Source organism: Carcharodon carcharias, chromosome 21 (assembly GCF_017639515.1).
Source record: "Carcharodon carcharias isolate sCarCar2 chromosome 21, sCarCar2.pri, whole genome shotgun sequence".
Classification (NCBI taxonomy): domain Eukaryota; kingdom Metazoa; phylum Chordata; class Chondrichthyes; order Lamniformes; family Lamnidae; genus Carcharodon; species Carcharodon carcharias.
In genome coordinates this window covers 33364441-33384744 of record NC_054487.1, presented here as the reverse complement: position 1 = coordinate 33384744, position 20304 = coordinate 33364441, and the positions used below count along the sequence as shown (strand labels likewise).

Genomic DNA, 20304 nt, shown 5'->3' with positions numbered 1-20304 from the left:
TGCCGAACCGATTATGGGTGGCAATTGGCCCTGGCCCTGCCCACCATAGGAAAAGTCCTGGCTGCTAACATTCCATGACACAACACATTGGAGACCCAGTGTACTGTTCTGTGGACTCAATCATTGTTCATAAATGTAATGCCTGAATTTATCTCCTGTAGGAATACTACACCACAGATAGGGGATATTTTGCAGAAGTTAGCCCCATTTCTGAAGATGTACGGAGAGTATGTGAAAAACTTTGAAAAGGCCATGGGGCTACTGAAAACGTGGATGGGCAGATCACCACAGTTCAAAGCCATTGTCGAGGAAATTCAGGTAACCAGGAAGGATGATGCAAATTTATAATTACAGTCATGAAGCGTTTGTTCTTAAAGTAACACTCTTTTATATTTAGACATTATCTCCATCACATTTAAGACAACTGAGCATAAATACTACAGTAATCTTTACGTATAAACGTGTGATTGTAATGTCAAATATCTATTGCAACACTTGAACTTGTGGCAGTACCTGAAGTGGAAAAGTTAGACAATATCATACACTTTGGCAGAACAACTTGAGTTTTTTAAATTTATTTGTGTACATATATTATGGTACATGTTGTCACCACAACAACAAAAAAATTGTTATGCTTTGGATGCTTCACAAATGGCCATAAGAAAAATGGATCCTGATCCAGGAAGGGATTGATTAGAATAAGGGACCAAAAGATTAATTGAAGAGAGAGGATTAGAGTATTTGAGATTTTTTTAAAAGGTTTAAGGAGCAAGCTTCAGAGAGCAAGTCTGAAACAATCAAAGATTGTACCAACCCCAATGAGAAGGCCAAGGGAGAAGACAGATGCTGGCATTAGAGCAATGGAGCAATTAGTAGAAGATAGGAGAAGATTGCAAAATAGGGCAAGGCCATGAAGGGATTTAGGATGAGAGCAGGATTTTGATCGTAATGTGTTTGGGAGGTTGTTTGGTGGCTTGTAGCAAGCGTGAATAACTGGAGGGATGCTGAACAAATTTGACTTGGTACCAGACTGTATCTGTACAGCAGAATTTTAGTCAATTTAAAACTTGTGGATAGTGGAGAATAGGAAACCAGCAAGGGGTTTGGAGGTGACATCATTCATTGGAGTGGAAAGGTGCAATTCAGTGGTCTTTGTGATGGATATGGCATGGGTGTTAAAGTCAGCTGAGGGCTCAACAGAATATCAACATTATGAACATTCTTGTTCTGCCTGAGAAGATGACCAAATCAGTAGCAAGGGAGCGGAGTTTGTGACAGACTGAAGGTAATGATTTCCTTTTCCATTGTTCACTCTGGTTGGGATTTGGGGGACTGGAAATGCCCACTCAAAGTCAAAGCTGCTCTCCAAATTTTCCGGTCCCACCCGCACCAATTCCTGCCATGGGCAGGACCGGAAAAATTCAAGCCTCAGTTTCTTTCTCCCTCCCCAATTTGTTTCATTGGTTAAAGAGAATTGCCAATAACCCCGGTTGCCCTGGTTGCAGCTCTGTACCATTATTAATTTGCAACACAAAAATAATACAAAGGGTAGATTGACAATCCGATTCATGGCACTCAGCGCAGTGTGAAATGCGAAGATCCAGCCATTTGTGGGCCGTTGTCTTAGGTCCCCATTGACCAGAAACTTAAATAAATGCAGTGCATGACTATTAAAGCAAGGCAGAGGCTCTGCAACAAGCAGCTCACTTCCTGATTCCTCAAGTCTCTCCTCCAACTGGATGGTGGAAGTCAGAAGTGTAATGAAATACTGACCACCCACCCGGATGGATATAGCTACAAAATAACTCCAAGTAATCACTTTATCCTCTCTCCTGCATCATATCTGGATCAAAATCGTGGAATTCCCGAACACCATCATGAAGTACAGTCACCACGCGGACTGTGGGCGTTCCAACATTCGGTCTATCACCACTTTCTCAGGGCAACCAGGCATGGGTGACATTTGTAGCCTTGCCAGTGTCACCTGCATCCAAAGAACAAATTTTGTTAGCCACTTAGCTTGTAGCCCAGGGACACCAAGATCATTGGGATGCTTTTATTCTGGCTATGATCAGCTAACTCAGTGCAGGTAAAAATTAAATGTTCCACTTGATAAACTTTATATCTATTTTCAAACAGCTAATTAATTTTCATTTCAGTGACGTAACTTATTTGATGTTTGTTCTTTGAGGTGCCGGTTTAGATTTGTGCACTTTAATGATGTGTCTGTTTTTCAGAAACAAGGGATCTGTGGCTCCCTCACAATCCAACATCACATGTTAGAACCTGTCCAACGAATTCCTCGCTATGAGCTGCTACTCAAAGATTATTTGAAGAAACTACCACAGGATTCCTTAGACAGGAAAGATGCAGAGAGTAAGGAGAACCTCTGAATTATTTTTAAAACGGGTTTAATACCGTAATCGCTCTTTTAGGGTTTTAATCGATCAGATCAGAGTAATGCTTCTAAGCAATCCACAAAAACAAAGGTAAAATAAATCTCAAACAACCTTTATACTTTTCTTTGCATTTTCTTTTCTCCTTTTAAGTATTCTATTCATTCTCACCCATACCATTGAGCAAGAGGGTGTGATGATTCTAAATTAGAATGGAAAGCTATGATCCCCTTTGCAAAGTAGATTGCAGGGCAGAGCCAGATTATGTTGAGAATTGTGTACTAGACAGAACCAGAGGTAGGATTAACAAACATGAGAGCTTTATTTCTTACAAAATTTATTGCAGTATACCCATTACAATACAGATCACCAAAGCAAAGCTGCAGCCCTAATCCCTCATTAACCTAAAGTGTTATAGAAGGAGAAACAAGCAAACCTTCCTTTGCATATATTTTCCTGTATAGTGATTTCTCTTTTTTTCTGCGTCTTAAAGTAGAAAAGTAAGGTAGACGGTCAGAGAGGTCCCTGCACCTATTCAAGACATTTCTTAAATCCTACCTCTTTGATCATCTGACCTAATATCTCCTTTGTGGCTCCATGTCATACTTTGTTTTATAATGTTCCTGAGAAGCGCCTTGGGATGTTTCATTACATTTTTGCACTATATTGTAATATAAGTTGTTGTTATTAGTACAGTTCTATATCCAATAATGTTCTTGAATTAGGGAGGTCTTCTCCAGAATATTATTTCTATTTTTTTTCATCTTCATTACATACATAGTACCTGATATCTCTAATCCTATTTCTATGCATGGATAAGTTTGTTTGATCTTTTCCTTATCCTGTGTAAAATTTCAAATTGTAGAATCATAACACATTCGGCTGAGCATGCCTTTGCTATCTCTTTGAATTATCCGATCAGTCTCACTCACCTACACTTTCCCTGTAGTCCTGCAAGTTTTTTCCTCTTCAAATATTTATCAAATACCTTTTTGAAAGTTATTTTTACAGACAGGGGAGTGAGACAGACTGAATCCCCTAATTCTTCTAACCGTCTGTGTGTAATCAGTGTGATTTAATTTTGATAGGGTTTGGGAAACACATCTTAGCCTTGTTTATATAATTTTTTTATAAAGGCACAAGCAGCAGACTTTCTTGGATTTTTAAACTAGGGGCATTATTTATTCACTCACTCTCCCTGAAAGGCTTGTCTATACTATGTACCTACACACCATACGCACATGGAACCCCACACACCATACGCACATGGAACCCCACACACCATACGCACATGGAACCCCACACACCATACGCACATGGAACCCCACACACCATACGCACATGGAACCCCACACACCATACGCACATGGAACCCCACACACCATACGCACATGGAACCCCACACACCATACGCACATGGAACCCCACACACCATACGCACATGGAACCCCACACACCATACGCACATGGAAACCCACACACCATACGCACATGGAAAGATACAGTAAGAGAACGGAGTTTTACTTCTACGAATATTAAAATCAAACAGAATCATTAACAATTCACGTGAATATCAAAGTCCAGAGAGTGTTTCTTTCACTCAGGAGTTAAAATCCAGGCACGTCCAGATAGGTGAAGAGAGGATTTTGTGTAGTTTTCTTTGGAATAAGAGATGCAAAGCAAGTTAATAATACTTGTAGCCAGAGGACCAGTTAGCTTCTTCAGGTGAATTTAGGATCTTTTGGGAGCAGATTTAAAGAAGGCCTTAAACTTTAAGTCTTGGGAGCTTGGTAAAAAGGCTAAATGTTATCGCTAGGTTTTGGCAGTGATGTTCCTTCTGCATTGGACAGTCCAGTGTTGTCTGCAAGCAAGCAGGGCTTTTTGGCCAGGTGACAATTGGCCATTGATACACAATGGGAAGTAATCAATAATCTGTTCATATTAACAAAGTACCTTCCATCTCCTGTGGTCAAATCTATGAACTTAAAACAGAGGCAGATAGGAGCCCTTAGCACTTGATTGTGCATAATCAATTTTGGTAGCTTCCCTTTGTTACCTGGCAGTCCTGGAGACAGGGCGTCTGAGGCTTTATTGTCCTTGCTGTTTTGGGGTGAGCCCTGACAATGGCAAGTGCAACATTCCACAAGGCTGTGGTCATTGTAACCCACTTTAGAAGCTTCCAGAAGTTTGGCCAACTCGCAGTTCCAAAAATCAGGTGATCTTTGGAAGCCATTTTAAAGTCCAACAATGTCCATTTTCAAATGAAAGTACAGTTTTTAATGATGTGTAATATTCTCATATCTGCTCGCACAACAGTTATTATTGAATCTGTTTCAACTATTCTTTCAAGCAAAAATATTCAAAATCATAACTATTTGCTGAGCTTAAAAAGAAACTTTTTGTCTTTTTTTTCCATTTCCTTAAATCTGTGTCCTCTTGTTACTGATTCTTTTGATGCTGGAAATACTTTCTCTTTAGCTAATCTATCAAAACCCTTCATGATTTTGAGCAACTATTAAATCTCCCCTTACCCTTCTCTGCTCTAAGGAGAACTGCCCTTGGCCTCTGGTCTCTGAATGGAACTGAAATACTGAATTCCTGGTACCGTTCTCTGCGCCCTCTCTGAGACCTTCACATCCTTTCTAAAGCTTAGTCTCACATTCTGCTTTTTTCCCCCCATCTTCCAGTACCTGTCCAACTCCCTTTTTAAAATTATTTATGAAATCAGCTTCCACCACCTTATTGGGTCGTGTATTCCAAGTCCCGACAACTGAATCAAAAACAAATTGTCATCTCTCCTCTAATCTTTTCCCAATGACTTTGAATCCATGACCTCTAGTTATTGTTCCACTCACCAGAGGGAATAATTTTTTGTTCGTATTCAGCCCATCAAACCTCTCATCATCGTTCAACCTCTAATAGATTACTTCTTAACTTTCTGTATTCCAAGGAGAATAGTTCTAACTTTTCCAACCACTTCTCATAGCTCATCCCTGTTAACATCCTCATAAATCCTTTCTAATATCGTTACGTGTTTCCTGATTGTTCAGGTAATTTGTTTTAGTTGCGTTTTGAGGGATAAATGTAGTCAGCACATGGCTCTTCTTCAAATAATGGCCCTTTTATGTCTACCTGAACAATCAGACAGGTCCTTGGTTCAACATTTTATCTAAAATACAAAACGACTGACAAGGCAGCACTTTCTGCTCTACTGCTCCTAGATTAGGTGCTCAAATAGTGCTGACAATGGGGGACAAAACAAAAACATAATTACCTGGAAAAACTCAGCAGGTCTGGCAGCATTGGCGGAGAAAAAAAAAGTTGACGTTTCGAGTCCTCATGACCCTTCAACAGAACGGTTCTGTTGAAGGGTCATGAGGACTCGAAACGTCAACTCTTTTCTTCTCTGCTGATGCTGCCAGACCTGCTGAGTTTTTCCAGGTAATTATGTTTTTGTTTTGGATTTCCAGCATCCGCAGTTTTTTGTTTTTATCGCTGACAATGGGGGTCCATTCTTTACATGTGAGCTAAGTTAACTTTGGAAGAGACGCACATACGTGCACACACCAACAGAGGTTGCTGAATAGAGATGAGAAAATCTAGTTGATTTTCCAGGAAAGGAATTGAACCTCGGCCCTTCACCTATATAGCTTTGTATCATTCCCCGTGGTGCTACTATTAACATTTTTGATACTTGCATTGCATCAGTTGGTAAGATCTTAAGCAAAGTAACAAACTATAGTTTATAAATTAAGAAACTAGAAAGATAAAATATTTGCAATAAATAGCTTATCTGTTTAATTATGTTTATTCCAATGATGCTTTCAGCTGAATTCTTTTCGATTCATTCAATGACAAATCATTGGCAAGGCCAACATTTATTGCTCATCCTTAATTTCCCTTAACTGAGTAGCTTGCTAGCACAATTCAGAGGGCAGTTAAGAGTCAACCACATTGCTGTCAGTCTGGTGTCACGTATAGGCCAGACCAGGTAAGAACGGTAGACTTGCATCCCAAAATACATTATTGAGTCAGGTGGATTTTAATGGCAACCTGGTAGTTACATGATCTCCCTTACTCCAGATTTTGTTTATTAACTGAGTTTAAATTCCCTAGTTCCTGTGGTGAGGTTTGACTCCAGAGTGTTAGTCTAGGTATCTGGATTATTAGTCCCAGTAACATAAACATGGGGCAACAATTTCCCCCCCTGTCGGGGTGGAAGGTGCAGGAGTGAAGCTTGCTGGCTCTTCACCTCTTCACCAGACTGACAGCAATGTGGTTGATTCTTAACTGCCCTCTGAATTGTGCTAGCAAGCTACTCAGTTAAGGGAAATTAAGGATGAGCAATAAATGTTGGCCTTGCCAATGATTTGTCAAGTTCCTCCTTGACATCGACCCCCATCGACTGCAGCCGGAGCAGATTCTGCATGTTTTTTTGGAGTCGGGACATTTCCCTCTGTTCCTTTCTAGCTTTCTGGGCGCCTTTGAGGATGAAACACCTCTTTATGTTTCCCTTGATCGCTTCCCTCCAGTGTGTCAGGGACTCAAAGATACTTCAGTGATATAATTTTTTTTTTTGCAAAAATATACTTTATTCATAAATCTTCAACAACATTTTAAACCATTTCAAAATCACCATCACAAAAATACAATCAGGTTCAACTTTTACAACATGAATCACAAGGTGTATCAGTACAAACAATGAATATTACGATCATTGGCAGACATTCATTTTGAGCTGTACATCCCGAGGGGCTCTTTACAGTTCCCAGCCCCTCAGTGCCCTGTGGCAGAAAGGTCTTAGGCAGCGACCCTTCCCCATTGCGCCTTTGCGGCGGCTGCCCCAAGCTTTAGTGCGTCCCTCAGTACATAGTCCTGGACCTTGGAATGTCCAAATCTGCAACACTCAGTTGGGGACAACTCTTTGCGCTGGAAGACCAACAAGTTACAGGCAGACCAAAGAGCGTCTTTTACCGAGTTGATGATCCTCCAGCTGCAGTTGATGTTTGTCTCGGTGTGTGTCCTTGGGAACAGCCCTTAGAGCACAGAGTCCTGTGTCACAGAACTGCTCAGGCCGAAACTCAACAGAAACCACTGCATCTCTCTCCAGACCTCCTTTGCAAAGGCACATTCCACAAGGAGGTGAACAACGGTCTCTTCCCCACCACAGCCACCTCAAGGGTAACATGAAGAGGGGGTGAGACTCCTGGCATGTAGGAAGGATCTGACGGGGAGGGCCTTTCTCACCACTAGCCAAGCTACATCTTGGTGCTTATTGGAAAGTTCTGGCAATGAGGCATTCTGCCAAATGACTTTGTCAGTCTGCTCAGGGACCCATCCCACCAGGTCCACCCTCTCCTTTTCCCTCAGGGCCTCAACAGAAACCACTGCATCTCTGGAGAATTGCAATTTTAAAATTGTAATCTCAGCTCAGGGTTCAGCTGCCTGTGTGATGAGCCATTTCAGCTTTACTTTCAGGGTCATGGTGCCACCTGAAATTTTACATCAAATTGTTTTCTTATAATTACTCTGTCCATTATTTCAATGTGTTGTATTTTTTTTGGTAATTTGAGGTTTATTATTGACTCCATTAGAAAAATACTGAGTCAGTTTAATTATTCAAATGCACAATGAACTAAGTTTTTTTTTTAATCTATTTAACATTTCTTACAGAGTCCCTTGAAATTATTTCCACTGCAGCCACCCACTCGAATGCTGCAATCCGTATGATGGTGAGTGAGAAAGTTATATTTTCCTTTAATGGCTTCAATTTTTTCTACAAAGGGCACATGCCAGGATTATCTATTTGCAAGTGAGCAAGCACATAGTTACCATGGACAAACACTGTAAATTCAAGGGCCCTTATTGCAAAGAAAGGAGTCAGCACAGTAAAATCCAAACACATTGTGAGTAGTTGACAGCAATTTATATAATAAATATTCATATGAATAGTGATATCTTCTCACCAATTCACTCTTGTGACATTCCTGATCATGAATATCTTTGCAATTGCATCTGCTGTACAGCTTGCCGTCAAAAGAGATTTACTGCAGTGTGCTTGATTTCACTGCACAAAGCTGCTGGAGAAATGAAAACCATTTCTGGCGTTGCATAACAATTAAGGCAAGCTCAAAGATTGCAAGCTGCACAATGGTTTTAAAAAAAAAAAGAGGTAGATACCCTGGGCCGAATCTTCCTCTGGGCTTGGGGAAAACACGACCTTCACGCTTTCACGGCTCACATACAGTGCACCTGACCCATGCATAACTTTAGTCGCCATTTTGGTCTTTTCACACTGGGTTGGGGTTGGCCATGCAGTTTGCAAGCTGTGCTGGAGTGCTCGAGGAGCCTGGTTGGCTAGAAGGCTCTTCTTGGTTATCCAACGCAGTATCTCGGCTCCCAGCAATGCTTAAAGGCCCTCTAAACTTCACTCCCACCCGTCTCCATTTCAGTCCATGCCCCCTCAGATCATCCATTCATCCATGCCACCCTATGTCGCCACTATGCGCCCCATGTATCCTTCCCTAGCCACCCTCCCAGTATGCACTTCGTACAGTTCTCAGCTTCCAAACAAAATCCTTGGGGGGAAAAAAATAAAAAAAAACCTCTTCCCATCTAACAAAAGCCTCCATAGTATTGATACTGAGAAAAAAATGCATTCCTCAAGTGGAGGGAAAAACCCTACTAATACTTGTACCTATTAGCTTGCGTCAACAAACTAGAAACCACATCAAATGGACAAACTGTTACTACAACAAATTGAAACTGCCATTCATTCTTTGATGAATGGAACACCTTCTATGCTGAAATCCATTAGCACTTGAAAATCAGGCAGCATTCAGAATGGCCATCGCAGTCCACCTAATAGACTGCTCTGTGGAAAGGGAAAAACAGAAGGTGCTCATTTCAATTGCGAGGCAGAATGCCTTTCAATGTGTAGGGGAGTGGGTAGCTAGATCTTTTCCAAGTGTCAAAACCATTTTTTTTAATCAGCCAGGTCCAGGGCCATTTAAATCATAGTAGAAAAGATGACAGCAAAGGCTGACAGAATATTTTGATGTTTTTTTACACTGCATTACACATGCTTTCTCCATTGGAAAAGCACTGTAATGCATGTGAACAAATACACAGGGCAACTCAGTGGAAGGGCCAACTTACCTTTAAAGAACAGATCCCTATGATGAATCATTGCATTAAGAACACAACTTACATCAGAATACAGCACCCAATAGCATTTAAAACTGTGAAAACATCTTACACTTAACTTTCAGAATGTTCCAGACTCCTCAGCAGGCTTTCCATTTTCTTCACAAACTCTCAAGCCTGACATGCTCATAATGGACTTCCAAAGCTCCACACCACCAGAAGAAAATGGTGTGCAGGAGAAAATCTGATTTTTGTCCCCCAATTGAAATGGGGAACACAACCTCAGCAGGGGTGGGTGTGCACATTAGTTATTGTCCACCCAGAAAAATGCCAGAGGAAATTGGTGTGGGTCAATTATGTGGATAAAATTCAGATTTCCTCCAAAGAAAATGTGTAGCACGCCAAAGTGCACTTCTACACCCAGATGGAAATTTGGGCCAGATGTTTAATAATTCATGACTCTGAGGATTAATTTGTGCAGAAGACATCACATACCAACCCTGTTTCTGTGACCCATTGGTCATGTGAAATTACTCTGTTTACCAGTTATTATTGTTACTTTGTTGAACTTGCCATATAATCAACTCAATTTGTGAAGGTAATCTGTATATTAATTATCAATGTGTAGAGAGTAGGAACTCCATTTAAAAAAATCTTGGGGTTCACCAGAACAAGGATGTTAATTTTTATTTAGATGTAAACTGTTATCTACCATAGGATTTTAACTATAAAGTTAAAATGGCTCACTGAACTTACTTTTGGTGAGGTCTAAAAAAGCACAAAATGATGTATTTTTAGTGATACCAGGAAATTCTTGCAAGTCCAGAAATAATGTTCATGACCATGCCCTTTTACCTCAGGGTCATACCATTGTAATGAAGAAAAACTTGCAATCCTGGGGCAATTCCCACTGCAGCAATAAAGTCAAAGAAAAGATTTAATAGAAGATTATAAAATTATGAAATGTGAACAGGGAAGGCTTTCTTCTGGTTGGTCAGTTCGTGACAAAAATATCATCAATTTAAAATGATTAGTTAGAGGGTGAGGATGGAGGTTAGAAAAAATATCTTTACATAGAGGGATGTTGGAGCATGGAATGTTTTGCCACAAGGTGTCATAGTGGCCTACAGCACAGAAAAAGGCCCTTCGGCCCATCAAGTCTGCACCAGTCAAACTAGAACCTAACTATTCTAATCCCATTATCCGGCACTAGGCCCAATCGTTTTGAGGCAAATATAAATGTAATAAACATTTGAAGCAAAGAAAGATGCATCACAGCCCAGAAATTTTGGCATCATTTTTGTGTTCAATGCACTCAAAAACTACCAGCGTTTTTGATGATATTCTTGATTTAAGGGGATCAAAGGTTACGGGGAGAAGGCAGGAGAATGGGGTTGAGAAACTTATCAGCCATGATTGAATGGCGGAGCAGACTTGATGGGCCGAATGGCCTAATTTCTGCTCCTATGTCTTATGGTCTTATGGATATGTTCTAATTTGGAATGAGTTTGAGCACAGATCAGCAGTGTTTTACCATCTTTGATATCAAATGACAAAAGACACTCAAAGGCATCGAGTACACTCAAAGCTATGCAGTGAACTCAAAGCTATCCAGTGCTCTCAGCACCATTGAAAACTACAAGGAAATTAATTACTTAAATAATATCTGAATTTGTGCAGCTTTTCATTCGGACCAAAAAATATTTCCACTATATTGCATTTGAGAGCACTCAACTGATCCCCATCAGTTCTTAATTCCTTTTAATCTCAGGGTCTATACTTTCCACCCATCACCCCCCCCCAGTCTCAGGGCCTAAACCCGCTTTACCCCACCCCATGCCCTTCAGTCTTGGGGTCTAATATCTTCCCTCGATATGCTCTCCCTCCAGTCTCCAAACTCTTCCCCCTTCCAGTCTCCAACTACCCCCCCCCCCCCCCCACCATCTCCGCTCTTCCCCCACGTCCCTCCAGTCTCCAAATTCTCACCCCCTCACCCCTTACTTCAATCTTCAAACTCTTCCACCCTCCCCCTCTCTCTCCAAACTCTTACCCCCATCCTCCTTCCAAACTCTTACCCCCTCCCTCCAGTCTCCACGCCTCAGGGCCCACTGAACACAGGAATCCAGGTTGCCTTTCTCCACCATCACCTCCACCCTGACTCTCTCCACCTTCCCTGCGTCCCACTACCCACCCCAAATACTTACCTCGTTGACGGTGCCATCGCTGTACCCACACCGACTCAAAACTGCATCAGGGCCAGCCTCACTGTCACTTTCTGTTCTGGCTGGCCCTGCAAACTGAGCTCAACTTGGGAGAGGGGAGGAGTGGAGAGAAAAGGGAATGGGGGCAAGCAGGGGGCGCGCGATGGAGGGGGAAGGAGAGAGAAAGGAAGAGAACTGCTGCAATTTGGGAGGATGGGGGTTCGGGGGCAGAAGAAAATTGATTGGGGCATTGTGGGGGAGAAAACTGTTGCAATCTTTGGGAGGGGTGACGTGGAGGGGCTAGCAGAGTTGTGCCGCATTATAAATTACAAAGAAAAACACAAAATTAGCTTATTAAAACTTCCGTTAAAACCTGCTTTTTCTAAAGTTGGCTCAGTTTTAGGATGTTTGAAGCTATGGAAATTCAGAAATATGGAAAATAAACTGGTTGTTATTTTGTGTCTGAATGCCTAAGTGATGTTGCTAATTGCAAATTGTTTGAGCGCTGCAGTTTGAGGCAATTGATGTCATTAATGTCAGTTACTTGTTTTGAGTACAATTGATGTCAAATGAGTGCAAATGAATGCTGTTGAATGCAAATTATGTCAAAATTTGCAGGTAGGGATGGTTAGAGGGGAAATAGGAGCAATGGTGTGCATTTGGGATTGCTCTAACAAATAGCTAATGAACAGAAAATGGGCCAAGTAGACTCATTCTATGCTGTCAATTTGTGATGCTATGAAATGTTATTCTCCAGTGAACCTGAATTTCTATCCTACCCTTGTTTTCTCCCCTTGCAGATTCCCCCTAGAGATATAAACTTCTTACATCCATGAAGGAGAGGCAACTAGCATAGGCGAAAACCACTGACCACTAATTCATGAGATGCAATTTTTACCAGCCTTAAAATGTACTACAGTGCATATTCAGATAAGATATATAATATTCCAGAGTTTTGGAAATAAATCATGGTGAATTTTTTTTTGTTGACTCCAGGAGTCACTCTTGTGACCAATTCATCTTTTTGAATATGATTGAAACTAACATGTATAGAGGCCAGTCCACACATGTTTCCACTCCTAAATATTACAGTAAATGGGAAGAGTAGGCTAGGTTATAATAAAATGCACTTTGCACAACTCACAGCCAAGCTGCTCTGTATCAGATCCACAATGTGAAATATCATGCGATACTCTGACACATGTTTGCAGTTGATGAGTTCCTAATTACAAGAAAATTCTTAGAAGAAGCCCAAAACCAGATGTTAAGCATTTCCATCTTAGGAAGTACGAAGAACTTTCAGCCCAAGACTCCTTCTACATACTATCTGTGGACTAATCTTGCATATCAATTAATGATCAACTCAAGAATGATTTTGGAGATCTGCCAATAAAATTTGAAGAAAAATACATAGCATGAAGCAGTGAAACTTAGAAATGGGCAAGAAGATTATGTAAAGTACCTTCCCTCTTTCATATAAATAGAATGATATAAACTTGAAAAGATTACTAATATTTTGTTACATTTAGGAAAAGATGAAGAAGTTGATTGATGTGTATGAAATGTTAGGAGGTGAAGAGGAGGATATTGTTAATCCCTCAAATGAACTAATAAAAGAGGGACAAATCCTTAAACTGGCTGCTCGCAACACTTCTTCGCAGGAAAGATATCTTTTCTTGGTAAGTACTTCTGCCATTAAGAAGGCACAAACTGGATAACCTGGTGGGAGGCAGTAAGAATTGTTGATAATATTGCAACCTTACAAATGGCCTTCTCTCCCTTCACAGCCTGAGAATTGCTAATCCTTGTTCAATTTATTTGGATTTAGTTGATGTAAGGGAAAGGATGTTGGCACCAAAGAAGCCCTACACCACTAAGTCTTTAGAGATACCTTTGGCCATATACTCAGCTGGAGGATCCGGGCTTATAGTCAGCCTTAGCACCAATTTTCTAAAACAAAACTGCATTTAAAATGAGCTTCATTATATGCAATATGCTTCTTTTGTTATGGTTCTAATTTAACACCTCAAATTGTTCCCTCCTCTGAGACGGATAATTATATTGTTATAGCTCGAAGTTCTTCAGGCACTATTACTAATATGGAATTTTGTTTGGTTTATAGTTCAAATGGATGTAGCACTAAATGTCATTACACTTCATTGAAATCCTAGTGCTAGCAATGGCAATGCAATTGCTGATCTTGTAGTATAAATATTGGCAAGTAGTTGAATTCACTTAAGGCTGGATATAAATACTTTGAAATGCAAAAGGTAACTTATTATAACACAAATAAAAAATTTTGGAAAACTTTCCCATTGGTATTACATAAACTGCCAACAGTAGCAGGGTACTTATTACTAATGTTTCTCCTTCTACTGTCCTACTTTATGGGGTCGACTTGACCTGCCTACCAACATCTGGCACACAAAAAAATGAACAAGGTAATTTTTGACTTTGTACTCTTCCTGGTAAGGAATCTTGCATGCCAGGAACACACATCGGAAATTCAGGCAACTGCTAAACATAATTTTCCAATTACTTAAATTAATGGTTGGAAAGTCAGACATGATCTCTGGAATTTCTAAAATCCATGCCTAGCGGAAATGTTTCCCACTGGGAGAACAGTCTTTCATGGATGTAAGTCACCTTTTTACTTTACAGATTGTATTCAGTGTTATTTCAGCTGCCACACCTCCAATATCTTTAAGACACCTGTGTCTTCCTAAATTACTTTGCGGTTAGTGTCTAACTCTTCTTCTCCATATATTACTCCACATGCCCTATGATGCTCTTCCCTCAGAAACTTGCAAAGTGCTCTAAGATGACACCTTACACACATTCTGTGTAAATGTCTACCATCCAAAGTCATATTCAGTATTTGGATTTATAGCTACCTGTGTCCATGCTAAATCAGAAAATGTGCTAAGTTCCTTTAGGCATGAAATGATCTAATGAGCAGACAGAACATTATAACACACTGCCGACATTGCTGTTTGTCTTATTGAGTTCTGCCATTTCAAGGTAAGTGCTATTTAGTTAGGCTTTTTTTTAAACAAAGGCATGCAATTCCAGCTAAAACTGTTGATTATTAATCCCACCCCAGGACACACATTACATTGAAATGGGTTAATAATTTTCAAACCTTATTATTGCTTTTTTTTCCCTCTCCACAGTTAAACAATATGTTGCTGTACTGCGTTCCAAAATTCAGTTTGGTGTTTACGCGATATTCTGTTCGAACGAAAATTGGCATTGAAGGCATGAAGGTTTGTCAAATTGCTAAAAAATAGTGAACTGCAGTTCATTTTCCTTTTCTGAATCATGTCGTCTAAACGTATTCTATCTGTGCTACTGCACATTATAGGTGATTGAAACCCATAACAAAGACTATCCAAACACATTCCAGGTCTCTGGAAAGGAACGAACACTAGAGTTGCAGGCTGGGTAAGATGAAATCTGCTTTAGCAGTTACTCTACAAATGTAAACTGTTCTGTTATATTGCAATGGATTTCAATTGAAAGAGAATGAAATTGTTTGCATTTATGTAAAGCATTTCACATACTCTGGACATCCCAAAGTAATTCGGAGCCAATTAAGTTATGCACAGGAAGGCCACACAAACAGCAAATGAGATAAATTATCTGATGATCTGTTTTGTGATGTTGGTTGAGAAAAGAATGTTCACCAAGATACTCAGAAAATTCCTTGCCCTTCTTTGGAAAATACCCAGTGGTACTATTTTCATTCACCTGAACAATGCCTCAGTTTAGCACATCATGAAGACAACACCTGCAGTCCAGGACAATGGCAGTGCAGCATTGTTGAAGTGCCAGGCCAGGTTGTGCACTCAAGTTGAGAAGTGGTGTTTGAACTCATGACTTGGTGTGCTCTTTTCATCATCACTAATTTCTAAAGTCGTACATCTAGTGCATCCCCATTCAACTCTATAAGCTAATTTTAGTCTATTGCACACAGCACAAAACTTCTCCAAATTAGCCAGCCAGTCGAATAGCAAACTAACTCGGACTGCAATTTAATTGAAGTGAGCATTAGGAACAATGGCTAGAATTTTCTCGTTGGTCTATGGGGGCAGACCCCGCATGCCAATGCGTAAAATGATATACGGTGATATCAGACTGCGTGCCATCGCAATATTTAGGTGGGCAGGCGTGCGATGTTCTTGGACGCACACCTGCCATTAATTAATCAGCTCGTTAAGGCCCTTGAGGCAGCAATTGTCTGCAATTTTTCGGGGCCCGTGCAATCTTCAGGATGGGCGCAACAGACAGGCGGGTAGGAGATATTTGTATAAACCTCATCCACAGGCGGGATAAAAGAGGTGAGTGGAGTTGCGAGTGGTATCTGTTAGATATTTAATTGCGAAAGCTACTTGCCTGTGTGAGCAGGAATACTTCAAAACTCATACCAGCTGCTTGGACAGGAATAACAGCCTTCAGATCAGGACTCTACAGTAAAGATCATTTTTGGGGCCTGCAGGTTTCAGGAAGCCTTCCCTTAGCCTGGGAATAGGAGTTGAGCTATCCACTGGAGGGACTTCCTCTGAGGAGGAAGGGAGGGCCAAATGGGGGAGGAGGCCAGGATCCACAATCAGCCTCCATGGGAGCTATCTTTGGAGAGGTGCAAGCACAACGGGCACAGGGCCAACAGGAAGTCCAAGGTGGAAGGGGTTGCAGAAGACGCCACTATCCTGCTGCTAGGGTATACAGGCAGCAAAGCAGCTACCTCAATATGTCCGGGGTGCAATTTTGATGGAGGCTTCGTCTTTCGAGGGAGACAGTCACCACCATCTGTCAGATGATAGGCCCTGAGATCTGCGCCAACTGTGTGGGTGGGCACCTCTTGCCAGTGGCACTGAAGGTCATGGTTGCCCGCAACTTCTATGCCTCCGGTTCTTTCCAGGGGTCGGTGGGTGATCTTTGCAGAGTCTCCCAATCAGCTGTTCATACTTGTGTCAAGCAGGTGATAGACGCTCTGTTCAGGCGTGCATTGACTTTCACCCACTACCACTGGGATGAGGCCAGCCAGTCAGAGCGAGCCAGAGGCTTCACAGCAATTGTTCATTTCCCCTGCGTCCAAGGTGCAATCGACTGCAGACATGTGGCCATCGAGGTGCCAGCAGGTGAGCCCGGTGCCTTCATCTACATGAAGGGCTTCCACTCCATGAACGTGCAGATAGTGTGTGATCACAGGATGCTGATTCTGCAAGTCTGTGCAAGGTACCCAGGCAGTCCCACGATGTGTACATCCTCAGACAATTCCAGGTGCTGAGACTCTTTGGTACTCCAGCCCGGCTGGATGGATGGCTGCTGGGTGACAACGGCTATCCCCTCAGAAGGTAGCTCATGACTCTCTACTATCCAAGAACAGAGGCCGAGTTGAGGTACAATAGGAGCCACGCTTCCACAAGGGCTGTGGTGGAGAGAACTATCGGTCTTCTCAAGATACGCTTCCAATGCTTCGGCCATTCAGGGGCGTACTCCAATACCCCCCAGATCATGTGTCGCTGATAGTGGTTGCATGCTGCGCTCTCCACAATCTGGCGCTGGAAAGGGGTGACACAGTGGAGGAAGAAGATGTAGATGCCATTGCTCCGGCTGCACACGATGAGTCAGCAGTGAGTCCGAGGATGAGCACGCACAGGGAAATGCTGAGGGGGTAGACGCTGACCCGGGCAACCTCCAGGGAGGCAGGGACACCCGGGAGGCTTTAATCCAAAGAACATTTAGATAGCCCACCACAGATGGACCTCCAAAACACGCCAGGGCTGCAGGCTCCATACTCGATAACTAAGTGCAAAATCTGGATAGGAACATTAACTAAGGCCTTTGTCAATAAAGCTCAATGTCAAGCAACTCACTCATAACATCATGGGTTCTCGTCCACCTGCAGAAGCAAGGAATCACCTAAGGCAAGCTTACATATCCAAATTTAATGATATAACAAATAAGTTCAGAAACCAAAAAAAGGTATTGCACAGCACACCAAGTCTTAATGAACTAATAGTGGGCCAACATAAAAGCACCAGCGAGAAACCCATGATGTGTCTAAAGTGCTTACAGGTTCTACGTCTAGGTGCTGTCCCCTTGCTGGCACTGGCATCTGAGACAGCCTGCTCCCTCTGCTGTCCGGCTGGCTCGATGACATTGGTGGCCGTCCTCTGGCTCGTGGAGCCTTTGACACCTCCTGGGAGGGAGTGGCCAGTTTCACAGCTGGCTTCTTCCCAGTCGCTGCAGCCTCATGGGATCTCACGGTCACTGGCAGAGAGGCAGAGGAACTGCTGCCCTCATCCAGAGCACCCTGAGAGGAGCCCACAGAGATGACAGGCAGCTGCTGCACCGACGTGAGGTCGTTTCAGACCTCCCTGCTCACCATTGATGGATGGACACCAAACTGGGACACTTGGTGCCCAAACCATCTCCCACCCTGGCATTGACCCAGCTGAGGTCAATGCCACTGTGAGGGTTTGCTGATCTGAGCACGTCCCCAGCAGGCCCTGATTGGTTTCCTGGAGGAGCCTCTCCACGAGAGTCACCACTGTCTCCATGGAAGAAGCATGGCGCTCGGCCATGAGGCTCATTGCATCGGTGATGCTCCACGTGCACTCCTCCAGCACGGGCACCATGCCACGCATAGCCTCATGTATCTCCACCAGATCCTACCACATATCCTGCTGGACTTCCAGTGTTTTCTGCCTCACTGATGACTCCAGAGGCTCGTCGTCAGCCACTGACTGAGCATGTGCCTGGTCCCCAGCAGTCCTCTGACTGCCGGCGCCATAGGCACTCTCTGTCTCCGCCCACACCTCAAGCGAGTGTGAAGTGCCCTCACCGCCATGCCCCAGGACACTAGCCGAAGGTCTAATTTCCACTGCGCTGATGCTTGCCTGGCAGAGATGGTGTGATGCCGGTGAGTCGATTTCCTCTGTGCCCTCAGGTGTGAGAGGTGGCCCCTCTGCCTCCTCCTCCCGGCCCTGCTCCGGTGATGCTGAAAGGAAGAACAAGAACATTTGATTAGTTAAAGTGGAGACAATGTCAATGGGCATCCCTGTCCCCCGGATCAGTATGCGCTCATCCTTCCATAATCAATGGTCAACCCATGTTGCAAACATCAATCACTGAGCATTCAGCAATGCCATGGCTACTGGAGCACACATGGTGACCTCAGTGCTCGGCAAACATACCTCCCTGTGACACCCCAGCCTCACTGCCACCGGTGGACCTGGGTGCATAGTGCCTTCCCAGATCCATTGCCTGCTGTTCAAATAGAGGCAAGATGGCCAACTGGGCCTGGCCTCCTGCAGTCTGGATCCGCTTGGCGGCATTGTGTGCAGTCTTCTCCTGAAAAGGAGAGAGGAGCATTGATTAGTCCACTCGGCACCTGGATTCTCATCGCATCCCTGCCACCCCAGCCAGAGTGGGACATTGCAGGGCTCCAGTGCTTCATCATCCCGCAGCTGCCACACACTCACACAAAGAAGCCAGGGCTGACCCCACCTTGCCCACATGCTGCCTCCACCACATTTGGCAGCACAAGGTCTAACCTTGCAAAGCAAGGAAGCACAAGTACATGGAATGCCAAGGGCAGCAGATGGATTGGTGCCCTGCCACCTGGAAGCTCCCTCCCAGAATATGAGCACCCTGACTTTGACATGCTTCACAGTTCCAGCACTATGCCCAGGTGCAGGTCCTTGAGTTTGCCCCCGAATCTATACTCTGGGTGACACATGCTGCGGGTGCAGAACCCATCTCAGCACAACTCTCTCAGGGTCAACTAGGCATGGGCAATGTCTGCTGACCCTCCTACTGAGGGAAACATGCTATGAAGGATTCAATGCTGTAACTGCACTCAAGAGTTGTTGTGGGCAGGGGGGTTGGGGGGAAAGGCTGATGGCTGCATTAAGTGACCTCAGCCAACATTGTACTCACCATTCCCAAGCGCAGGAGGCCATTGAATCTCTGGCTGCACTGGAACCACATGCACCGCACCATATCATGGAAGCTCACACTCTAAGCCACCTCCTCCCAGGCACGTTTGGTCAAGTGGGGGAGTACTCTGTCTCCCATCCCTCAGAAGCAGGACCTTTTGCCGTGCTGCCACCTCCTCCAGGAGGGTAGCAAGGCACTTATCCGAGAAATGAGGGGCATACTGCCCTGCTGCCCTACCCTCAGGCCAAGCCTGCCCTGCTGCCCTACCCTCCGACCTGGCCTGCTCACCAGAAGCCCTCTGCTGAGCCCTTCTATCTGCCATTGTGAGCAGCCTTGTAAAGGCTGCCAGCGCTCCATTTAAACAGGGTGTCGGGTCACCATTGGATCCGGTGGTCAGTGCACTCCCGCTGCTGCCCGCCCACTCCCACTATCCTCAAGAGTCAAGAAATATGCTGGGTGGGCCTTAATTGGCCCACCCGTGTAAAATGGCGTGGACCCAATCGCAGGCGGCGATCAAGTCCGTGCCCACTTTTACTCAGCCCACCCAACATGGGGAAAATTCTCCCCAATATTTCGCTGATGCAATAGGGAATGGTGTACTAAGGTTAAAGTTA

At 43.4% G+C, this 20304-nt stretch overlaps 1 protein-coding gene across 4 annotated transcripts in view; it reads left to right on the top strand.

The window, feature by feature from the left end:
• LOC121293108 (FYVE, RhoGEF and PH domain-containing protein 4-like) overlaps nt 1-20304 on the top strand; it is a 335511-nt gene that overhangs the window by 276706 nt on the left and 38501 nt on the right. For all 4 annotated transcript variants that reach the window (XM_041215765.1, XM_041215764.1, XM_041215767.1 and 1 more), the window contains 6 exons: nt 162-318; nt 2238-2376; nt 8070-8128; nt 13273-13422; nt 14917-15009; nt 15108-15187. In XM_041215765.1, the coding sequence (XP_041071699.1) occupies nt 162-318; nt 2238-2376; nt 8070-8128; nt 13273-13422; nt 14917-15009; nt 15108-15187 (678 nt within the window). The remainder of the gene's footprint in view (nt 1-161; nt 319-2237; nt 2377-8069; nt 8129-13272; nt 13423-14916; nt 15010-15107; nt 15188-20304) is intronic.